Below are 20,955 nucleotides of genomic sequence, written 5' to 3'. Positions count from 1 at the left end.
CACTTTTGTTCAAATCTTCAAGGATTTTAATTTTTGGTGCGTAACTTAATCTTTTTTGAAAATAACAGCCTATTTTACTCGCTGATAATATAGATTTCTAAAGGTGAAAGAACTTTAAAATCGATCCAGTAGTTTTTAAGTTTATCCATTGCAAAAAAAAAAAAGAAAAGAAAATGGAATCATTTCTCTTTATATAATTAATTAGTATAGATTTGACAGCGATAAATTTTATCTGTCCATGAATATTAGAATGAATATAAGTTATAGGTCTGGTCACTAAAAATCATATCCACCACTATTTATATAAAAATATAAATAATAGATAAATAAATGATTCATTGGAAATAAAAAAAATAAATAATATAATTGAAAATTGTAAGTATAATTTGAATTTGAAGACAAGATGAATGAATGCCAAAAATAATAAAAATTAATTGATTCAGATGTGATTTGTAAATATTTTTGGCACTGCACTCCACTCACTGTGGCTGCTATAACACACACTATAACATGGAACTATTTAGATAAAATAACTAGACTAGAGTCAAGTATAGTATTTTTACAATTATTTCAGAATGGCTGGAATATGAGATTTTTTAAATCAGTGCTTTTTTAAAAAATCTTTGACTTGAACATGCCAGTTGCTGTTGTTGCAAAAATTTTGTAGCCTATTCCGGTAATTCTCAATCACTATTTCTTCAACAAATAATGATTGATTTTTATATTATAATTCAAGAGCTGGTGACACATTTAGAGCACAGATTTTTCTCTGTGCTATCATCTAATTATATAGGTAGATTTTTCTTCGTATTTCATAAAGTTGTTAAAACATTTCCAGTTTTTTCATATTCCCAAGTTTTCCTGAATAGACTAAAATTATATGACTGGTCCTAGACTATATAATAAACCGATAACTAATAATATAATACTTTTACTAATTACTACGCAGTTAACACATATAATGAATGATATAACTGTAATAATTTGGTGACATGATCGTCGTTGGCGGCTTCTCTTAAATAAAATGAAGGTATTCCGATTATTTGCTGTAATCAAACGTATGTAGTTAGTTCTCTTTTTAACTACGAGCAGCAGAACTGTGTTACTAAGGTTATATTCTCTCGTCATTAGATTGATTTTTATTGGTATGAGATTTTTGTTTTATCATGTTTTGTTAAACTTTATATATATTATCCACTTACATATCTCTATGTTTTAATTAGTAGTATTTATAAGAAAGTATATATTGTGTTTTATAAAGAAATGTTTCAAAATTAAAGCAAGACGTTCGAATCAGACGTTAATCTTGGGAAACAATTTATTATTATTATTTTTTTTATTATATAAAAGTGATAGAATTTTACTTATTTTGTATAAAAACTTTAATAAGTAAATAATAATATCTGTTAATTTGTTTCATGAAAATATACAATATGATTTTTCATGAAAATTTAATACATTTTTGTTTGTATGTTGTATATAAATGAATTATTTTTATTTTTTTTATTTTCTATCCTATTTTTTTCTTTCAGAACAAAATTATCAATTAATTAATTATTTAGTAAAGATAATTATATGATTATACATAACCCAGGTAGCTGTGTGGATATAGCACTTGCTTATGAAATCAAGGTACCCTGGTTCGTATCTTGGTGTGGATAATATTTTTACTTTTAAATAATTGAATTTTTCCTGTTGTTTAAATTTTCCACTCTTTTTACAGTGAAATCCGCCCTCTTGTCATAAATAATGTCAATTATACATATGTCATAAATCATTATTCTGTCAGGGGGCGGGAACTTAATTAATCACATAATTATCTCAATACTTACCTTTACTAAATAATTAATTAATGGACAAATTTGTTCTGAAAGAAAAAATAGGATAGAAAATAAAAAAAAATAAAAATAAATGTTAAAATTTATAACGATTTTTATTTATTAATTTAGAAAAAATGAAAACGTTATCCGGAAAATTGATTTTATACTGTATAAAAATAACCATTATTATTCATTCATATTTATTTTTTAGGTGAAATATGTACAAAAATAATATATAAAATAAAATATCCTTAATGTAAATTTTTTCTGGTTTAATTATTTATATTCAATATTATACCTACCTTTATCCTCTGTCTTTTACAACGATTTCAGGAATATCAAACATAATCTACATTTTTAACAAAATATTACTACAATTATTCATTTATAGGTAAGTTTATTACAAATAGATAAGTAAACAGAAATACGGAATGGATAAGTTTAATAAAAAAAGGTTTGTAAAAGAAAATAAAAACTAAGATTAAGAAAACAAGTTTATTTAAGAAGGTGAGTAAAAGGTATGTATATTACATTATTGATAAGTATGATATGTCAAAGTTGGAGTAGTGGTTAGCTAACTTGCCTTGGGTTACAGAGTCCCTAGGTTCGTATCCAACACTGGCCCTTCTTTTGTTTTTTTGTTTTTATTAAATTTTGTGTTATTTTTCAAATTTTCTATCCTACTTTTTCTTTCTGAACAAAATTATAAATTAATTAATTATTTACTAAAGGTAAGTATTAAGATAATTATATATTCACATATAGACCAGGTAGCCGTGTGGATACAGTACTTGCCTTGGAAATCAAGGTACGTTTTAAATAAATAAATTTGTCCTGTTGTTTAAATTTTCCACTCTTTTTATAGTTAAACCCGCCTGCTTGTCATAAATCATGTCAATAACAAGAGGGCGGGTTATATACATAATTTAAACTATAAAAAGAGTGAAAAATTTTGAACGTCAAATTCATTTAATCTAAAAGAAAAAATGTAAATATTTATCAAATAGCTCAGTAGTTTGCGCTTCTGACTACGGTTACAAAGTACTCTAGTTCGCATATAAGCGGTGTTTCTAGTATATTTAAAAAAAAATCATGAGTTTTTGTTTGTTTTCAATAATTTAATTTTTTTTAAATTTCCACTCACCAAAAAAGTTAACAGACCAATAAATAACTTTCTGATTTTCGAAGTTAAAACAATTACTTACCTATCAGGCAATTCCTTCCTGTTCATTATGTTCTCCTAGTAAAAATGTGAAAAAAATCAATCATTTTTTCCTCCATTGAATCAAATTGAAACTTTTTCATCAAAAAAGTACGAAAAAATCTTCAATTTTTTCAACATTTGTACTAGGAGAACATAAGTACGAATTAGTAGTTCCTGATAGGGAGAAAAAGCAAGTAAGTATTTTCACCCCGAAAGTCTAAAATTTTATTTTGGCAGAAAGTTATTGGTCTGCCCAGAAGTCATACTCACCACACACGGGGTGCAGACCACTAACTTTCTGACTTACGAGGTGACAACAAATACCTTTCTATCAGGTACTACTAATTCTGTCCGTCCATGATGTTCTCCTAGTAGAAATGTGAAAAAAAATTGAAGTTTTTGAACGAAAAAACACTAATTTTTTCATCATTTGTACTAGGCAAACATGTTATGATGGAAATTTAAAAAAAAATCAAAATAAAAATCAAAATTTGACTTAAAGATTTAATGAACTTATTTTTTAAATATAGTCCTCTCCTAGTTTCGAACCAGAGGATTATCTACTCGTAGTCAGATACGCTAACCACTATACCATAAGGGCTCTGTTATTCATATTAATAAATAATTATATTAATATTTTCGATTTTCTCTACTAAAAATTATAACAAAAATTAAAACTAATTTATTAAAAGTAAAAATATTAATCCCACCAGGATACGAAACAGCGTCCCTTCTTTTCAAATGCAACTGCTATATCCACACATCTACCTGGTCTATGTATAAACACATAATTAACTTAATATGTACTTACCTTTAGTAAATAATTAATTTATTGATAATTTTGTTCTGAAAGAAAAAGTTGGATAGAAAAGTTGAAAAATAAAACAAAATTTAAAATATATTACGATTTTCAGGAAAAATTTATTTAATATATTTTTAATACCACCAGGTTACGAACCAGCATACCATGGTGTCATAGGCAAGTGCTATCTCCCCACAGCTACCTAGCTTATGTATAGCTTTATAATTAACTTAATACTTACCTTTATAAATAATTAATTAGTTAATAATTTTGTTCTGAAAGGAAAAATGGTATAGAAAAAAATAAAACAAAATTTAAAATATAAAACGTTTCGTATTTATTTATATTAATTATTATTAATTAAGAAAAAATGAAAAATTATATAAAATAACCATCATTATTCATTCATATTTATTTTAAGTGAAATATGTGAATATAATAAAATATCGTTTTTATTAATTTTTCTGGTTTAACTACTAATGCAATAATTCAATAATTAATTACTACTAATGCAATAATTAATTATCTTTCATCCCTTACATCGATTTCATCGATAGCACCACATCGAAATTAATGTTAGTTCAACAGGTTTACCATAGATGGCATTACTAGCGAAATTAATAGTTAGTTCACCTAGGTTCACCATAGATGACACCACTGTCGCAATGATGTTAGTTCAACAAGTTTGTCATAGATGGCAGAAGCGTCGAATTAAATAGTTAGTTCTATAAGTTTACCATAGATGGTACTGTCATCGAAGCTAATCGTTAGTTCAATATGTTTACTATAGATGGCACAAGATGTATTTTGCTACTGACTTATGTATAATGTTATAATTATTATTTTACCATATCTAATACTGCAGATCGATACTTCAATAACAGATGTCTCTGATAGATATAATAAAACAACTATTATTCAATTTTGATAAAAAATATATTAAAAACTTAAAATTATATACAATGATACATTTTTTATTTTTATAATTATTTATTTTTCATAAAATTTGGGGCATTGTTTACTGTACTTTTATTTAAAAATATACATTAAAGTTTTCCTTTATAACAAAATTTTCATTGTAGACACAAAACATAATTGAGGAATGAAATTGTTTTTTTTTCTTTTAAAAAAAACATAACAAACACTTTTTAGATCTAGGGCAATGTTATTACGGGCAGAAATTTGAAAAGTTGTTGATCAGGTCACATCTAACAACCTTATTTTGCTTAAAACTTAATTAATTTAATTAAATATTAATAATCCCAACAGATTTGATAGTGGCTTAGGCCCTTATCGAGCTGCTATGGCACCCTTCTTATAACAGGGATGAAATTTCTATTTAGTCTATCTTAAATTTTGACGCCTTGTTCACGGGCCCAATCCTAAATGTTAATTACTACTTAGGACAAATACTTATCTCAAATTTCTGCCCCTAATAAAATGAATTGTCAAAATGTACGACCCTTAGACCTATTTTTTACTTTGGTGCATTAAAAATTACTTAACAAAATTAATTACAGTAGATATTTGAATTAATAAACTTTTTACAAACAGAATTAATGCCATAATAAGCGTTTTTTTTTTAAATATATTGACGACATAAATTAATTTTATTCAGACCTACAACTCTATTATGCTAAAATTATATTATGTAGTTTTTTTATAATGAATTTGCTAAGAATCCTCGATATTTTCCCTTAAATGAAAATTGCCAAAAAGTGTTTTCTTATTTTGAAGATATCGATCCGGGAAAAATCCGTGCGAGATGGTTCCGTCGAGTTTTTAATACCAGCCAGACCTCCCTGATTGGGATACGAATTTGAATATTTACGAAAAACTGTTTTGACTGGTATCAAAATCTCGTTGTAGGCCGGATCATAAGGAAATGATATGAAAATTTTAAAGGAAAAAGGATAAGATCCATTTAGGATATCTATCGAGACATATTACTACATTATATTTTATTGAGGGAAGAACCTTGGCTCAAATGTACCCTTATTTGTGACCCATTCGAAATTTTGGGCCCTTATAGAATTGTTAAAAGAGCCGCTTGGCTGTCGGTGAAGATTGTAATGTTCCTGCACCTAACGGTGTTCAGTCTTAGACATTCACAAACTTCGTGAATAGCCATCACTTCCGCTTGATACACACTCCAGTGATCCGGCAACCGAAAAGACAGACGCAGATCAAGATCTTCAGAAAAAATCCCACAACCCACCTTCTTCTCTAACTTAGATCCGTCAGTGTAGAAAACAACGCCCTTTGGCTTATCTAGTTTCTCCTCCCAATCCTGTCTGGAAGGGATCTTTACTGAGAACCTGTTCCCAAAATTCTCTGTTCTCCTACTCCTAAAATGATTGAAATAAAAAAAATCAAAATGAATCGATTTTAAAATATATTTTCGATTTCGAGGATTCCAAACGAAAGATACCTATTTTCCTAATGTTTTAGGAAAAGAGGCGCTATAAAGTTATTCCCTCAAAAAATATGAGCAAGAAACGCAAAAATTTCATAAATAAAAGAAGGTATAATCAAAATTTTGTTTTTTTTTTTTTAATTTTTTCATTTATTTTAAAAAACATTTTTGTGTATAACTATTAACAAATTTTGCTGGTCCAAAATAATTTAGTACTTAATTTTTTGTAAGATAGTTTTATTTATAATAATGAATCGTGAAAATCAATTTTGGTTCTCGTATTTCTTTTTCTTATCTTACGATTCAAATAAAAATGTCTAACCGATTTTTGTTTTCATTTTTAATCACAATTTCGAGTTTTTAAAAAACGGTTAACGATTTTTATTTTTCCAGTCCAAGAAAAATAGATATTTCTAAGCTTCTGAAACAAAGATACTTCAAAGACTCTATTTTTATGACGTACAATAAATTTCTAAAGTACGTTGGTTTCAGAATTGAGAAAAATTAGTACATAAATTTTCTATTTTTATTGGACTCACTTTTTGTGGTACCACAAAGTACTTGAAAGCTTTTCTAAAAAAAAAATCAGATAAAAACTATCGTATTTCTTTCTCCCTGTCTCTTGGTTTTATTTTTAAATATTCTAAAATTATTATTATGTCAGAAGTCATCGAATTATCGAAGAAGAAAATCAATTGAAGAACAGAACTACTAAATTATTATTAATAAGGCAGAACGAGTGTTTTTCTTTCGATTTTTCAACTAAAACTAATTTTTATTTGTGTAATACTTGGATTAAAAATAGTTCTGGATTCAATTGATTTTAAAATATTCCGAGGAACAGATTTTCTAAACCATAGTTTATCCAATTAAAAAGGAGAAATTATCCAATTCAATAAGTTTCCTGCGTGAAATTTTACGCTTCATGGAATAGGCCACTTTCATTTCTTGAGATACCGAATTGCTTAGAAGAGTTTCGGATGCCAAAATTTTTGGATAAATTAATTAAAATGTTAAAGTGTTTTGAATATTACTCTCAGTTTGGAAATTTATTTCTCATGTTTCTTTTGCTCTTGATCGAAAACGGTTTACCCCAAGATCTTAAATCATTAGTGAAATAGGACAACGGAACTAATCCTGTAATTTTTTTAGTTTGTCACTTTGGCCTCTATGGTGTAAAATCCAGTTTTTCCCGGGTAATTCAAAAAGCAGGTTTTTACAACTTTTTCTATTCAATAATTAGGGAAATCCTACTAACGTATTCAAATTTAGATCATTGTAGGCGAATTCAGTATAATGTCAATGGTTTTCCCTCGATTTTAACGAGAATTCCTTTTTAATTAATTTCTGAAAAGGGGTAATTTTATTCTAACGGATATGACTAGTATTTTAATAGGCATTATTATTATTTAAATGTAAGTAGACGGTAATCGCGAGGGAAAATTTTGTTTTGGATTTTCTAGAAATTTCTACTGGGTCTCAAAAATCTGTACCTCATTTTACTTAAGTGAAAATTTTTTGTTCATAATTGCATTAAAAACACACATGATTACCGAGAAGTATACACATTTTATACAAAGGAATAAGGGGAGGCGTTTTTTTTTTCAACTCACACAATTTTTTAATTGAAAATTCCGAAATTCTCATTTTGTTTGAGATGAAAAACATTTTTTTTTTTTTCATGCAAGTAAAAATTGTAAAATAAAAAAAAATTTCTTTATGGTCATGCAACGACTGATACTTTTATTTGCTAATCATTAATCATGCTGTAGCTGACATGTAGCTGACACAAAGGCATTATTAAAGAGAAATCGGGAAAATTTTTGTACTATTTATTCCATTTTTGTCTCATTACTACGTCGTTAATTTGGTGAAAGCTACAAAAAATTGAGCTAGACTTGAGAAAATTTACAAAAGACTTTTCCTGGAGCCAACTATTTAGAATAGATTTTACTGTGAGGATAAGGAATAAGTGTTGTATAATTATTCGTAAATATCGTTCGGAAAAATTTAAAAACTAAATTTAAAAAAAAATAAAACTATTTACAGGGAGGGCATACCAAAAAATTGAAATTAAAAAAACAAATTTTTTATATTTTTAATTGAAACCAATGATGTATTAATAATTTTCTATTGTTTTACAATTTGTACAATTTTTTTTTTTTTAAATGTAAATAAAAAAAGATTTTTCCTTTTTTCCAAAAGAAAAAATTGTGTGAAATGTTTTTTTTAGTACAATTTCTTTGAAAATTCCACTAATCTTTGAATTGAATTAAACACTTATTATCGAAATTCATCACAAATATTTATTTTATAATTATTTAAATTAGTTTTCAAATTTAAATTTTTAAAAACCGAAATCAAAACTATTCATTCTCTAAATCATAATTAATTAAAACAAGTTTTATTTATAACCCTCACCCAATGAATAAAGGTTTTTTTGACCTTTCAAAATCACCTCAAAAGGTCTATTTTTTATACAAAATTTCTTTAATCCAGTGTATGATAAATCCCGTAAATCTTACAATAAACGTCAATTGGTTTTCCAGTTTTTTAGAAAATTGACAATTTTCAAGAAATTGCTAGAACAATCTCTCAGAAACTTTGCATCCAAATATCTAATAAACCCAAAATTTTTATATTTTTTTGGGCCTAAATTTCTTTAAGTATCCAGTTTTGTCAAAATACGAAAAACAAAAATTTTCTTGATTTGAAACAATCCAAAGAACAGCTTTTTGTTTCGAAATGACATGAAACCCAAAAATAAAGTAATTTCTATCCTCAAAAATCGAGTTTATTTAACGATTGATCGGATATTTTCTATGTTATCGACCTAAGATCTACAAGCAGCCCTATTTTTTAAGGAGTAACTATTCATCTAGTTGCCCAAGGACCTTAATTTTTGTTGTCCAGCTTTTCCTTTCTGAGGAAAAGTTTCAATGTTACTAAAAAGAAAATTTTGTACAAATAATAAGTTTTGAAAATGATTTTAAAAGTATTTAACCATTCACTGGAATAGATTTATTTTTTTTTACAAAATGAATGCGCTGTTTTTCCTATTCATCATATTAATGGGGCATAGCCGCAGAGGTGGCTTTTTTGGGTGTGTGATATGTTCAGTAAGCATAGTTTTATGTGCAATTATTTACAAAAAAAATAAATATTTAATTCATATTTTCATTTCCATCTATACACGATACCGAGATAATGAATCGATTTTCCAAAATTTTATTAAGAAATTTAGAATATCTGGGTACACACGCCAAAGCCATTATTGCTACAACGATTCCTCGTTAGAACGCTTCAATTCGAATAATTTTTTAAAAGCGCCCGCTTTTCTTTTTAATTTTATTATCGAATTTGACATTCATGACGAAATTATACAAATTTTATTTGTTGACATTTAAAAACGCCCCATCTTTTTACTGCCTACTTTTAAAACCCTCTTAGTAAAAAAAAATGAATACGTACTTGAAGATTCCCAGTCTCAAATTTCTATAAAATTTGCGTACAAAAATAATTGGAGCATGCAATCCCAAATATCGGTCTATTCTTAGGCGTAGTCTCATTTCAGAACGGAGGGTAATTCGAGAAGCTGTTATCGATGAAGCCACCATACATGTTATTTGCACCTGCATAAATCTGCAGGGCGCCAGATTTATAATGTTTGGCCCGGAAATCTTGGATCCATCATTCCTGGGAGATATCGTGGCTGGGAAAATATGGGCTTTCTGCGTGGCGTTTGGCCTCAATCCTAAAGCTTCATCTGCTTAAAATAGCACATGAAGATCGGGTGACATGTTGCTCCCTCCTTGAGATCTCTTGGTCTAAGTGCTATCCATTTGCGAGCATCTTTCTTATGTTTTATTATTCTTGTTATTCGAATATCTCAATGAATATTCAACAAATTAAAGCTTGGGCGTAATTAAAAAATATTTCATGACCTTAGAAACGGCTTCTAAAATGTTCAGCCGTTTTGATTTTCTGACCTTAAACTTAGAAATATTACATATAATTACGATTCATTATCGCATAAATGGAATGAAAATATACCCCCCCCCCCCTCCAGTAAACAACTATAAAATACAATTATTTTTATTTAAAATTTTCTTTCACTTTATTGTTTGAAATCTGTTGCTTTTCTTCAAAGTTATTAAAAAAACAGTTTTTTAATATATACTGTATGTTTAGTAAATCATTTCCAGGCGTTCCGAAGTTCTCATATCACTTCCAAGGGCCTCTGTTCGCAAAGTTGTTGCGGCTATCACAGGACACTGGCTGGGCGGCAAGCATGCTGAACGCTTAGGCTTGGCAGTGTATCACGACTACAGCAGGAGCTGTCACAGTGGTGACGAGGAGGAGACAATGTCTCATCTTCTCTGCCAGTCGACGTCAAAGCCCTCCTGCTGTTCTTAAACAGCTCCAAATGCTTCATGGAGTAGTGGCCGGGGTTGGGCCAACCCATTAACGGTATCACAACGGACCCTATGGTCTAAGTGTGTCCCACCCCAGGACAGCCACTCTAACCTAACCTAACCTATTTACTCTCTCACACTTGTTGATGCTGTATTAGAAATGATTTACAAAACACCCAATATAATAATATATTATTAGTATTTCAAAAACGAATCGTCCACCATTTTATAAATCAGGCCACATTCTAAAAACAAAATTCATTTCGTCCATTTTTTATTTATATTTTTTTATACAAAATTTTTGTGTCTCTTTTTAAATAAGCAGAAAAATTTACAAGCACATATTTAAATCATTCAATCTACAAAATTATTCAACAAACAGAGTTCCATACTTTTGTGTGTGTCTGTACTTTTAAATTATAATAAACTAAAATCGACGAATTTATTTAAGTCAATTAATTAATTTTTTTAAATTATTATTATTTTTATTTATAATTATTTTTTCTCAGAACTATATTTTTAATTTAAAAAATATAAATATATATATATATATTATATAACACAATTTTCGTTTTGTTTATTATTTTACATACAACACTAGTCACAATTTTTAAATACCTGGTACAAGGTGTACGGTTTTTGATCGTTATTGCGACTGATATATAATTATATCCGTTATAATTGGTTGGTTGCTTCTGTATCATGGCAAACATTGCCGAATGATGCTCTGAATGAATTATTATTGAAAGACATTTATTTGCTCCAAAAATTTTTTCCAAAAATTGTTTAGATTGGAGCAAAATTGGTCAATCACTGTCCGATACCACTTTTTTTCGTTTTTTTGCTTGTTTTGGTTTTACTATTTCTTCTTCCTGAAATTAAAAATGAAAAATATTTGTTTTTAAGGATTATCAAAGTAAATCGAATGGTTAAGGTAACCTCAAGGATCTCCGTTTTGAGCATCGAAGTGCTCCATTAAATAAATAAAAAATATAACACCTAATACAAATAATTATTTAAAAATACTGAATATACTGAGATGTATAATACATATTATCAATTTCAACTATTGATTCCGTTTTTAAGTTGGAAAATAGGGAAGAAGATTATTTTCGTTTATTTCAAGGATCAGGGAACATTTTGGCATCTCAACAAAGACAGAAATTGAAGAGTTTTTCTCTTTCCCCGAGGATTTTTCTTTTAAATGGATGACACCGTTGTCTAACATTCAAATTTTCATCCATTCCATTTTAAATTTATTGCGTAATTAAAAATTTTTCTACTGTCTTTGATGATTTGTGTTGATCTCACATTCTAAACGGTCAAAATTCTAGAAACTTCGAGATTCAATAGTAAGCACTATTCTCAATCTCTGAAAATAAATTGGTTGGCGAAAAATGAGTTTCACAGTAGTTTAAGCGCTGGAACTACCTTAACGCTGTTCTTATAAGTAATTTCAAAACTTTGGTTGGCGAAAAGTGATATTCACAGTAGTTTTAAGCGATGGAACTACCTTAACACTGTTTTTATAAGTAATTTCAAAACTTTGGTTGGCGAAAAGTGAATTTCACAGTAGTTTAAGCGCTGGAACTACCTTAACGCTGTAATTTCAGAAACTGTTGATGAAAATTTTTTTAGATGGTTCAATTTGTTTTTGTTAAAGCCCTAAAAAAATAACTTATGTGAAACTCGTTGTAAAAAGCACAAAGACGAAATAAATCAGACAATATCTCGTAAATTTCTCGACAAATCGTATCAATATACAAAATATTACATTATACGTTATCAATGACTTTTCCAGGAGGATGTTTTTTTCTGAAAATTCTTTCGAATCATTGAAATCCTTCATGAAATATTTCCAACTTATCAAATGTTTAAAATCTTTAATTAATAAAAAAAAAAAAAAGGTTAATTACCTCGCTGGAATTTTCAGAACTATCCGTAACATCTCTGGGAGCTGTCCGTTTTGCAGCTGGTCGTGGTGCAACAGCAGGTCTTCGACCACGACTAGATCGTGGTTTACTCGACGGCAACACTTCCTCCTCTTCCGCCAACGCAAACAAATCACCAAACTGTTTTTTCTGTGATTCCGTACAATAACTTTGCACTTGCATCAAAGCCCGTTGCATATTCTCCAAACTGTATAAAACCAGACCACTACAACATCGTCGTAATTGATCTAAATGTGTGAGTACTTGTTCCGCCGTTGGTAAACCAGGTCCACTTGGACTCGTTATACTTTGATTTTTCGTCGTCGTACGTTTTCTTTTATTCGGCGATGTTGCTGGATATCTTGTACTTAATAAATTCGATATTAAATCACCTAGAATGTCTGTATGGTCCTGACTCCAAAACTTAAGCGTTGATAACACTAACACATCACCACTGTCGTTTTTCACATCGCGCGAAAACAACGTTTTAATGAGTTCCGCATTCGGTTTCTTCTGTTTTAACATCAACAACAGCGATGTAATTGCTTCGGGATGTTTTTTAAATTCTAATTTAGGCAACAAAGGTAATAATAAATCAATGGAAACATCGTGTGCGGATATTAATTGCCATACACAAAACTGTTCGAATGTTTCCCATTCTAACGTCGCTTCTAACACCACTTGAATCGAATCATTTTTAAACATTACTAATTTCCCCTGTAAAATATGACAGACTAAGTCCTGTAATTGTCGTGCATCGATAACCGATACGACCACCCGTAAAATTTGGATATTATTCAACGTTTGAGGCTTAAAATCACGATAAACATCAGGCACAATATACAGCAACAAATACATGTCGTCATCCGAGCAAAGTTCTAAGTCCGCTAACAAACAAACATCCAATTTACGTTCCGCACCCTGGCAAAAATCTTTATACACGCCCGCTTTAATAACATTCAATTTCGGTTGTTCCCCTTGTCGTTTAACTTCCTCATCGGTCCATACTTTTAAAAAATACAACAAATAATAACCGAGTCTCGGTTGTGCTAAATACATTTCAGCTAAAACCGTCACTAACGGTTGTCGTCGTCGATCGTCTTCTCGACACATTTGATATAAATTACGAAACATGACAAATAATGGTGTTCCAATACTATCTTGTAAATTATCATCGGTTAATTGTTCGGGGAAAATATTATTGGTTAATTTCTCTCGAAGAAGATTACATAAACAGTTCGAAAGTGCGCTTAATACTTCTGATTCGAAATCTTGTTCGATTATTTGTTGTACAATGGATTCCATTGCTTGACAACGTGTTTCATTATCCGATTCCGTTTGGAGACGTTCAACAGCCGAACGTAGGTCACCTTCGAGTAGGGAAGGTATTTCGTATTCCCCAGGTAAGGTGGTTTTTTCTTTGAGACGTACTTTCGCTAACGGTATATCATCGTCGTCGGTATCATCCTCTGGGGTGTGTATAATTAACGGAGGTTCATCTTCTTCGTCACTAAATGCAGGTTCCGTTTCCGTCGATAATTTATGATTATTAACTAAATGATTTTGTATTTCAACATCTTCGTCAGTTTTAACATCTTCCGTTTTAACTGATGTTTCCGCTGAACTACAAAATTCTTTAAATGTTTCCCGAACCATCGCACGAAGTTCTCGATCTAATTTTGGACTATCAAATAACGGTGATAACACAGGTAAGACACGTTTTTCCAAAATTTGTCGTAACGATGAAAAAATACCCGCTCGAACTTTATCCACTAAACTGGGACAAAAATTCGGTATAATTCGACATAAAAAATCGAGTAACGTTGCTGAAACCGCTGGATGCGATCGCATTGAATTGTACATAACTAAAATCGCCGGTTCAATATTCATAATATTATCTTTATCCGGTTCGAAGAATAGCCAATCGTAAAACAAGGCTAATTTAGCGTTTGAAACCGCTACAGTTGAGGTACATGTGGTTAAAAGCCATCCGATCACAGCCCATCGTGGTATAATATCCGAACATAACAATTCGTTCGTCGGATGAATAACACCCACAATAAATCGAATCATATCGCAACGTAACGATTGTGATTCCGGTGTTGCTAAATATTGTCGTTGAAACCAATCTTGGTAACGTTTATGATTACCAAACCGCACTTGTGACGTTAAAAACACTAATTTACGTTCCATATCCGGTGTTAAACGCGATTGTAAGAATCGTCGTGAAGTTCTCGTTTGTAACAACTGTAACACACCACTAAAACTTGGACACAACGATTTTGGCGATAATAAAATATCCTTCCATAATTGTTCGAATTCAGGTAAACGAGCCACGTTTTGTAATAACCTCACAAAATCCCTCCCGATTAATATACAATCAGCGAAACGTTCACGAATTAAATTCACCATAAAAATTGTTTCTTTTTGTCGTAACGCGATTAAATTCACTGAACTATGATCTTCGATTAATCGTAAATACGTATACACAACCGATGCAATTAAAACGGGAAATTTATCTAACCACGCACGATTTTCTTGATAAATATCTAATAATTTATCCACTAAACTGATGTTTCGAGGTGATACATCACCACCAGCCGCATGACGCATTAAATTCCAACACAAATTGTCCACGTTTGCAACAGCATTTCGAATCATTTCTCGTACAAGCCATAACAGCTGGGTTCGTACAATATCATGGAACTTTAAAAATCGATCCAAAATCAATTGTGATAAATTCGTAAGCACCAATTGTAAACCATCTCGTGTGATTAACGTGAGATCTCGATAACTTTTAGCAGCGTTCTTTGGTTCCGTTAAAATTACGACTAATAAACCTAATGATATTTCTTCATGACTCTTATCTTTACAAACCGCATTATTTAAAACATCATGCGCTTCTTTCTCACTCAAATCTTTTATTAAATTTTGTAAAGTATTATAACTTCGTTCCAATTTCTGTAACAAAAAAAAAATAAAAATAAATTTTTTTGACGTTTAAAATTCGCGGTTGGTAATGACCATCTGGTGGTCAAACAAGTAAACAATGAATGATCACAATGGCTGCTTGTGGGACTGATCACATCAAATAAATGTCAATTGATAATTAATTTTACCTCCTCAATATCGTCTTTATTTTCGACAACAGACGTTTGAAACAATCTGGATGTGATATTTTTTGTCTGCTCCATGCTCTAAATTCGATCAAACCGCTCCACACTTTGTTATAAAAAATTAAATAAGACTTGTTCCCCTTACATTGTTCCTGTCCTCTAGGAAAATGTTTGGTATGGAAAGCGAGCGCGCATTGATATACATAAAATATCATGGCTCAAGCCGAGCGGTACGCGACCATACGTTCGGTTCAAACCGTCATCAACTTACTACAGACACCCCTACCTGCCCCTACCCTACTTCACACAATCAACATCATTTCATTTTTATTTTTACAGGCGTTTCGTTCGTTCTTCTTTCATCTATCAAAAAATGACAATTATTTATTTTAATTTTTTATTTATATTTAAAATCAAATTATTAATTTTAAACAAATTAATTTTTTTAATTTAAATAAATGTAAGCAATTCATTTTAATTTATTTAAGAAAAATCTTTATTTATTTACAATAAAAATAATAAATTTTTAAAATGAACTTTGATTGAAATTATGGTAAAAAAATTTATTTAAAATTTTTAAATTTTGGGCTTTGTCTTTTTAGCCTAAAAATTTGACGTACTTGAATGTTTATTTAACTAGAATTTTTTTTTTTTTGAGAAATAGGTTATCTTTTTTATTCGTTTCTGAAACATTCAAACATATGGCTAATCTAGAATATAGTCTAGAGTCAGGCGTAGTATTTATAAGCGAGACTATATATACAGTGTGTCCCCGGATACGATATAAAGTGTGTCCGTCGTCACCATTTTTAAGTACAAACATATTCAAATTTTCTTTCAACTAAAATGAAATGCACATTTTAGGGTAAAATGGACGTTTAAAATTTAAAAATTTCAATTCTAAATAGAAAATGTCGTATTTTTCGAATTCCCGTTTTCTCTAAAAATATTGAACTAATGAAAACTCGATTCGATTCCGTATGATATGCTGTTGATTTTTGTAGTGAAATCGATGATTTAAACTATACCCGTGTTACTCACTGTACATACCATAACTATCGAATTAAAATTGCGAAATAGTATACAGAGTGTTCTATGATTGACCCGTAAATTCCTAAACTTCTTGAACAAGTTATTCAAGACTAACGAAAAAAATCAAATCAAATTTCAATCTGAGACCTAATTTCAGATATACAGAGTGTTCATTGCAAAAGTATCCACCCTTAATAGTTTTGAGTGAAAACACGTCGTATTTGGATATCGAGGGGGAAATTAAAAAATGATGCTTAGAGAATTTTAGGTTTAAGATCGAACTTTGGTAAAGAGATTTTAGGCTTTCTACTAAATAGTTCTTTAAGGGCCAAAAATAAATAATTAAAAGTTTGTGATATTTGGGGTCCTAAAACAATTTACAACTCACCTGCATAACCCTAGTTGTCCCCAAATGGACAATTGAACGTGTGGCAATCGAATAAAATTGCGATTACCTGAAAGAAAATTCATGCCCTGCAGTTTAATTAATAAATTTTTAAATCGAAACGGTTTCGGTACGAAAACTTTCCACCATAAAATTGTCGTTAAATTTATTCAACAATTTAAATTTATTTAAAAAATCTTTTTTTTTTATTTTTTTATAATATTTATACAACAAATATAATTAATTAATTTATATAATAATTAATTTAAAATTCTTTTAGAATTAGTTAATTTAGGTAAAAATTATGGTAGAAATTTTTTTTATTAAAAAAAAAAAAGTCATTTCTAAAGTTTGCCTTTTTTAAATCGTTGACGTGCTTGAGCTTTTGTATAACGTGGACTTTTTTCAATTGGTTCACTAGATTCGTCAGGTAATTGGTCTTCATCCTTTTTGTTCGTCTCTGAAACATTAAAAATTATGGTTATCCTAATTATTAAGATGGATATTTCCTTCGAATATTTCGAAAAATATTACATTTCTTGAGAAAATACCTGGAAATAAGTCACATGATGGTTTATACATTTCCTCCCGTTGCAAATGTTGATACCATCTGCCTAATTTTGCAATTCCAAAACCTATCATTGCTATAGCCATTGTCAAAATGACCATTAATAATGGATGCTAAGAAAATTTAAATAATATATAAAATGGTTAGTTTTAATTTGATGTGGATCCAATTGATTTTTATTTGTAATTCTTACATTAAGAGTGGGGGTGGCAGTGAACATGTCTGCTATTACGATCACAACACCACATATTAAACCAACGCCTGCACCCACCCAAGGAATTTGTTCATCAGCTAAAAAAAATTGCATTTTATTTAATTTCACTTTATGGTAATTAAGGGTTTAAGTATCGTAAACAAGTACTTTGACTCGGAACAGGTGAAAGGGGTGTTTTAGATGATCCCTTTCGTGTCAAGAAGTCTACTACTTCATTCCCTTTAACTCCAGAGTGATCCGGTACTTAGATCAGTCTGATTTTGTTATTCAGAGCTAGGTGATTCACTTTCTCGAATTCTTCGATCAAAATTGTCCGTGTTTACGCAATACTTTTTTATTTGAATTCTCCATTAAAAAATTTGTGGTTTTAGTGGGAAGGAATGGAGAAAAAACATTTTTATTAAACGTAACATGGCTGAATTAGGATTTAATTAGTAAATAAGAATAAAGTTTGGTTAGTTTGGATTCCAATAAAAAATGTTTACATTGAAAATTAATGCTACTTTACCATAAAAAAGAAAATACCCTTTCGTTCTCGTTTAATAATATTGCCAGTTTTTCGTAAACATTCTGAAATATAATTATCCTCAGGTTGCAGCACCAAAGCTTGTTTATATGATAAATAAGCGTCTTCATAACGGAATGTAGCTAATTCAACTTCTGCCTTACGAAAGTATCCCTACGGGTCCACAAACAGAAACAGAAAAAAAAAAAAAAAAAGAAATCATTTTCGATTTAAATTTTTAACTACTAAATATCGAGTTTTATTTTTAATAAATAATTAAGCGATACAATTTTCAAGTCGCAGAAAATATTGACTAAAAAATTAACAATGATAATTTGTTTTTCTTTTTTAAACTTGTACATTTTACACTGGAAAAATTATGGCTTGGGAACCAGTTACATCAAATGTATCTTTAAATGGATTTAAAAATGATTTGTTGGTTTCGGCGGTTACCTAGAATTCTAGGTGGTTTTTCTAGCGTACAAATCTTTCTGAAATTCATGTAACGAAACATTGGATGTAACAGATTCCTTCTATTTTTTACAGTACAGATAAATTCGTATTCAAAATTTTCTGATTGCAGTTTTAGTTTTACGAATTTTATACAAATTTGGATAAAATTCGCAGTTAAAAATTGTACTGAATTTTTTTGTCTATGCTATTGATATTTTGAGAAAATTCACAAAATTTAAAAAGTAATCTTCTCTTTATATTAAAGGGAAATAATATTTGGTCTGTTTTTTTTTTATAAATAGTCCGACTATTAAAGGTTTGGAAGCAGAAATCAAATTCGCCCAAGTTTTTGGATTTTCAAGTTTAATTAGAATACGAAAAATGCCTTTGATCCACGGATCGACCATAGCTTTAATGGGGTCGAATTGCGTTCATTTCCATCAGGATCTGCGGTTTAATTTCAAATCCAATTACATCGATCCGTGGATGATATCAATAACAGCACCGTTTTTTTTTTAAATGCCCCCAAATCCTATATCTTGGTAAAACTTGTGATAACTTGGACGTTTTTTCTGCATCCCAATCATTTATTAATCAGGATAAAATTTTCTACTCTAAAAAGTTTATACAGTTTTTCTTTCTTAAATAGAAAATACAATTTGATCTGTTTTTTAAATTATTTAATATTTATTAAATAGATAGATATTAAAATAGTTTGAATTCAAAGTACGATACCTTCGCCCAGTTTTGATTAAGTCTGATCGTAGTTAGAGCATCTTCCATCGCTAAACTATATTGTTGTATTTTTAAGAATGCATACGATCTATTGCTGTACAAAGAATAATTATCAGGTTCAATTTTAATGGCATGCGAATAATGTAACACTGCCTCTTCAAATTTATTGTCTTTAACACAGGCATTGCCTTGTTCTTTTAAAAATGATACTGATTTCTACAAAAAAATAAAGAAATAAATAAATAAAAAGGTTTTCCATTAAATGTGTCCGTCTTCTTTTAAAGTTTATTTGAAAGAGGAGTATCTCATACCGTTTTGTGATTTAAAATACCAACCAAATGACTGCGCCATGTGTTAAAAATACAATTTTTTAGCAATTCGACCACATGTAATACAGTAAATAAAGTGTTGGTAGTGGAAAAGTTAGGATATTTTTATCCGATTTTAATGAAACTATTTGTAGCCTATTTATAGAACCCCATAAGGCCCCAGTGGGGGGTATACGTAGCCCAAAATTTTTGTTTTGATACTTATTTTACTTAAAATTGTTATCTGGTATGTAATTTTGGCCGCTGATTACGAATACGATGTCAAATAACACGGATTTTGTCACATTTTCTGAGAATTGTGCCATATTTTGACAAGAATTTCACTTTTTTTGGCACTAGTTTCGGAAGACGTGACAGAATCCGTGTAATCTGACATCGTATTCGCAATCAAATTTGCCGTATTTGTGATAGAAAGTGAACTTTCCGGTCAAAAATTACACAATTTTGGAATACGAAAAAGAATTCGTAAAATCTAATATCGAAATCGTATTCAGCGACGAAAAACACCTACTAGATGACAATTTTAAAGCCAAAATAAACATTTCAAAAAAAAAATTTGAGCTAGATATGCCCCCCCACTGGTACTCTATACCCTTTTATGACTAGGTTTAGTTACCTGAATCTTCCTTGGGGTCGTTTAGAAGCGCCACAAAAAGTCATATTAAAATCTGTGCTGTTTCCCAACTTTTCCATGCATCCTGGCTTAATAACTGTACTAATATCATCAGAAGCATTAATTGGACTCACGTTTCGAAGGCGTTCGCGAATTGTCCGATTATAATCGGGCACCGGTGGTAAATAATTATTTACAACAACGTTCTGCACATCGAAACTACTGTTGCACATTTGGCTGGTATTATGTCACACAAAATAACTCTTTCAAATAAAAATAGGATTTCACATAATATACACTTTTAATGGAAAATTTATTATTAGAAAAGAATAAATAAAAAAACCAAAAATTATTTTTAAATAAATGTTTTTGAAGTACTTTATTCACCTCGTTTGAAGAATCCATTATTTATTTTTA

General features: G+C 29.7%; 2 protein-coding genes across 2 annotated transcripts; both read right to left on the bottom strand.

Annotated features, from left to right (window-relative positions):
- Positions 1-11,241: 11,241 nt before the first annotated feature.
- LOC123301880 (integrator complex subunit 3) lies at positions 11,242-15,868 on the bottom strand. Its single transcript, XM_044884824.1, has 3 exons — positions 15,708-15,868; positions 12,574-15,549; positions 11,242-11,529 (listed from the first exon to the last, which is right to left on the bottom strand). The coding sequence occupies exons 1-3, from the start codon at positions 15,780-15,782 to the stop codon at positions 11,464-11,466; spliced, it is 3,117 nt and encodes a 1,038-aa protein (XP_044740759.1). The 5' UTR covers positions 15,783-15,868; the 3' UTR covers positions 11,242-11,463.
- Positions 15,869-17,422: 1,554 nt separating this feature from the next.
- Positions 17,423-20,955, bottom strand: LOC123301885 (hsp70-Hsp90 organizing protein 3-like). The gene is made up of 6 exons (XM_044884835.1): positions 20,926-20,955; positions 19,597-19,812; positions 18,429-18,582; positions 17,883-17,980; positions 17,673-17,802; positions 17,423-17,581 (listed from the first exon to the last, which is right to left on the bottom strand). The coding sequence occupies exons 1-6, from the start codon at positions 20,941-20,943 to the stop codon at positions 17,466-17,468; spliced, it is 732 nt and encodes a 243-aa protein (XP_044740770.1). The 5' UTR covers positions 20,944-20,955; the 3' UTR covers positions 17,423-17,465.

The sequence above is a fragment of the Chrysoperla carnea genome, chromosome 5, assembly GCF_905475395.1.
Source record: "Chrysoperla carnea chromosome 5, inChrCarn1.1, whole genome shotgun sequence".
Lineage (NCBI taxonomy): Eukaryota > Metazoa > Arthropoda > Insecta > Neuroptera > Chrysopidae > Chrysoperla > Chrysoperla carnea.
Note: the sequence above shows the minus strand (reverse complement) of the source record. Positions and strands in the feature narration are given on the sequence as shown.

Bases quoted from the DNA above. Each gene is read 5' to 3' on its own strand.
- LOC123301880 (XM_044884824.1), bottom strand. From the start codon at position 15,782: ATGGAGCAGACAAAAAATATCACATCCAGATTGTTTCAAACGTCTGTT. The intron at 15,550-15,707 runs GTAAAATTAATT...TTTTTGTTACAG, and splicing joins ATAAAGACGATATTGAGGAG to AAATTGGAACGAAGTTATAA. The intron at 11,530-12,573 runs GTAATTAACCTT...TTTTAATTTCAG, and splicing joins GTTCTGAAAATTCCAGCGAG to GAAGAAGAAATAGTAAAACC.
- LOC123301885 (XM_044884835.1), bottom strand. The intron at 18,583-19,596 runs GTATCGTACTTT...GTGGACCCGTAG, and splicing joins TTAATCAAAACTGGGCGAAG to GGATACTTTCGTAAGGCAGA. The intron at 17,582-17,672 runs GTATTTTCTCAA...TTAATGTTTCAG, and splicing joins ATCATGTGACTTATTTCCAG to AGACGAACAAAAAGGATGAA.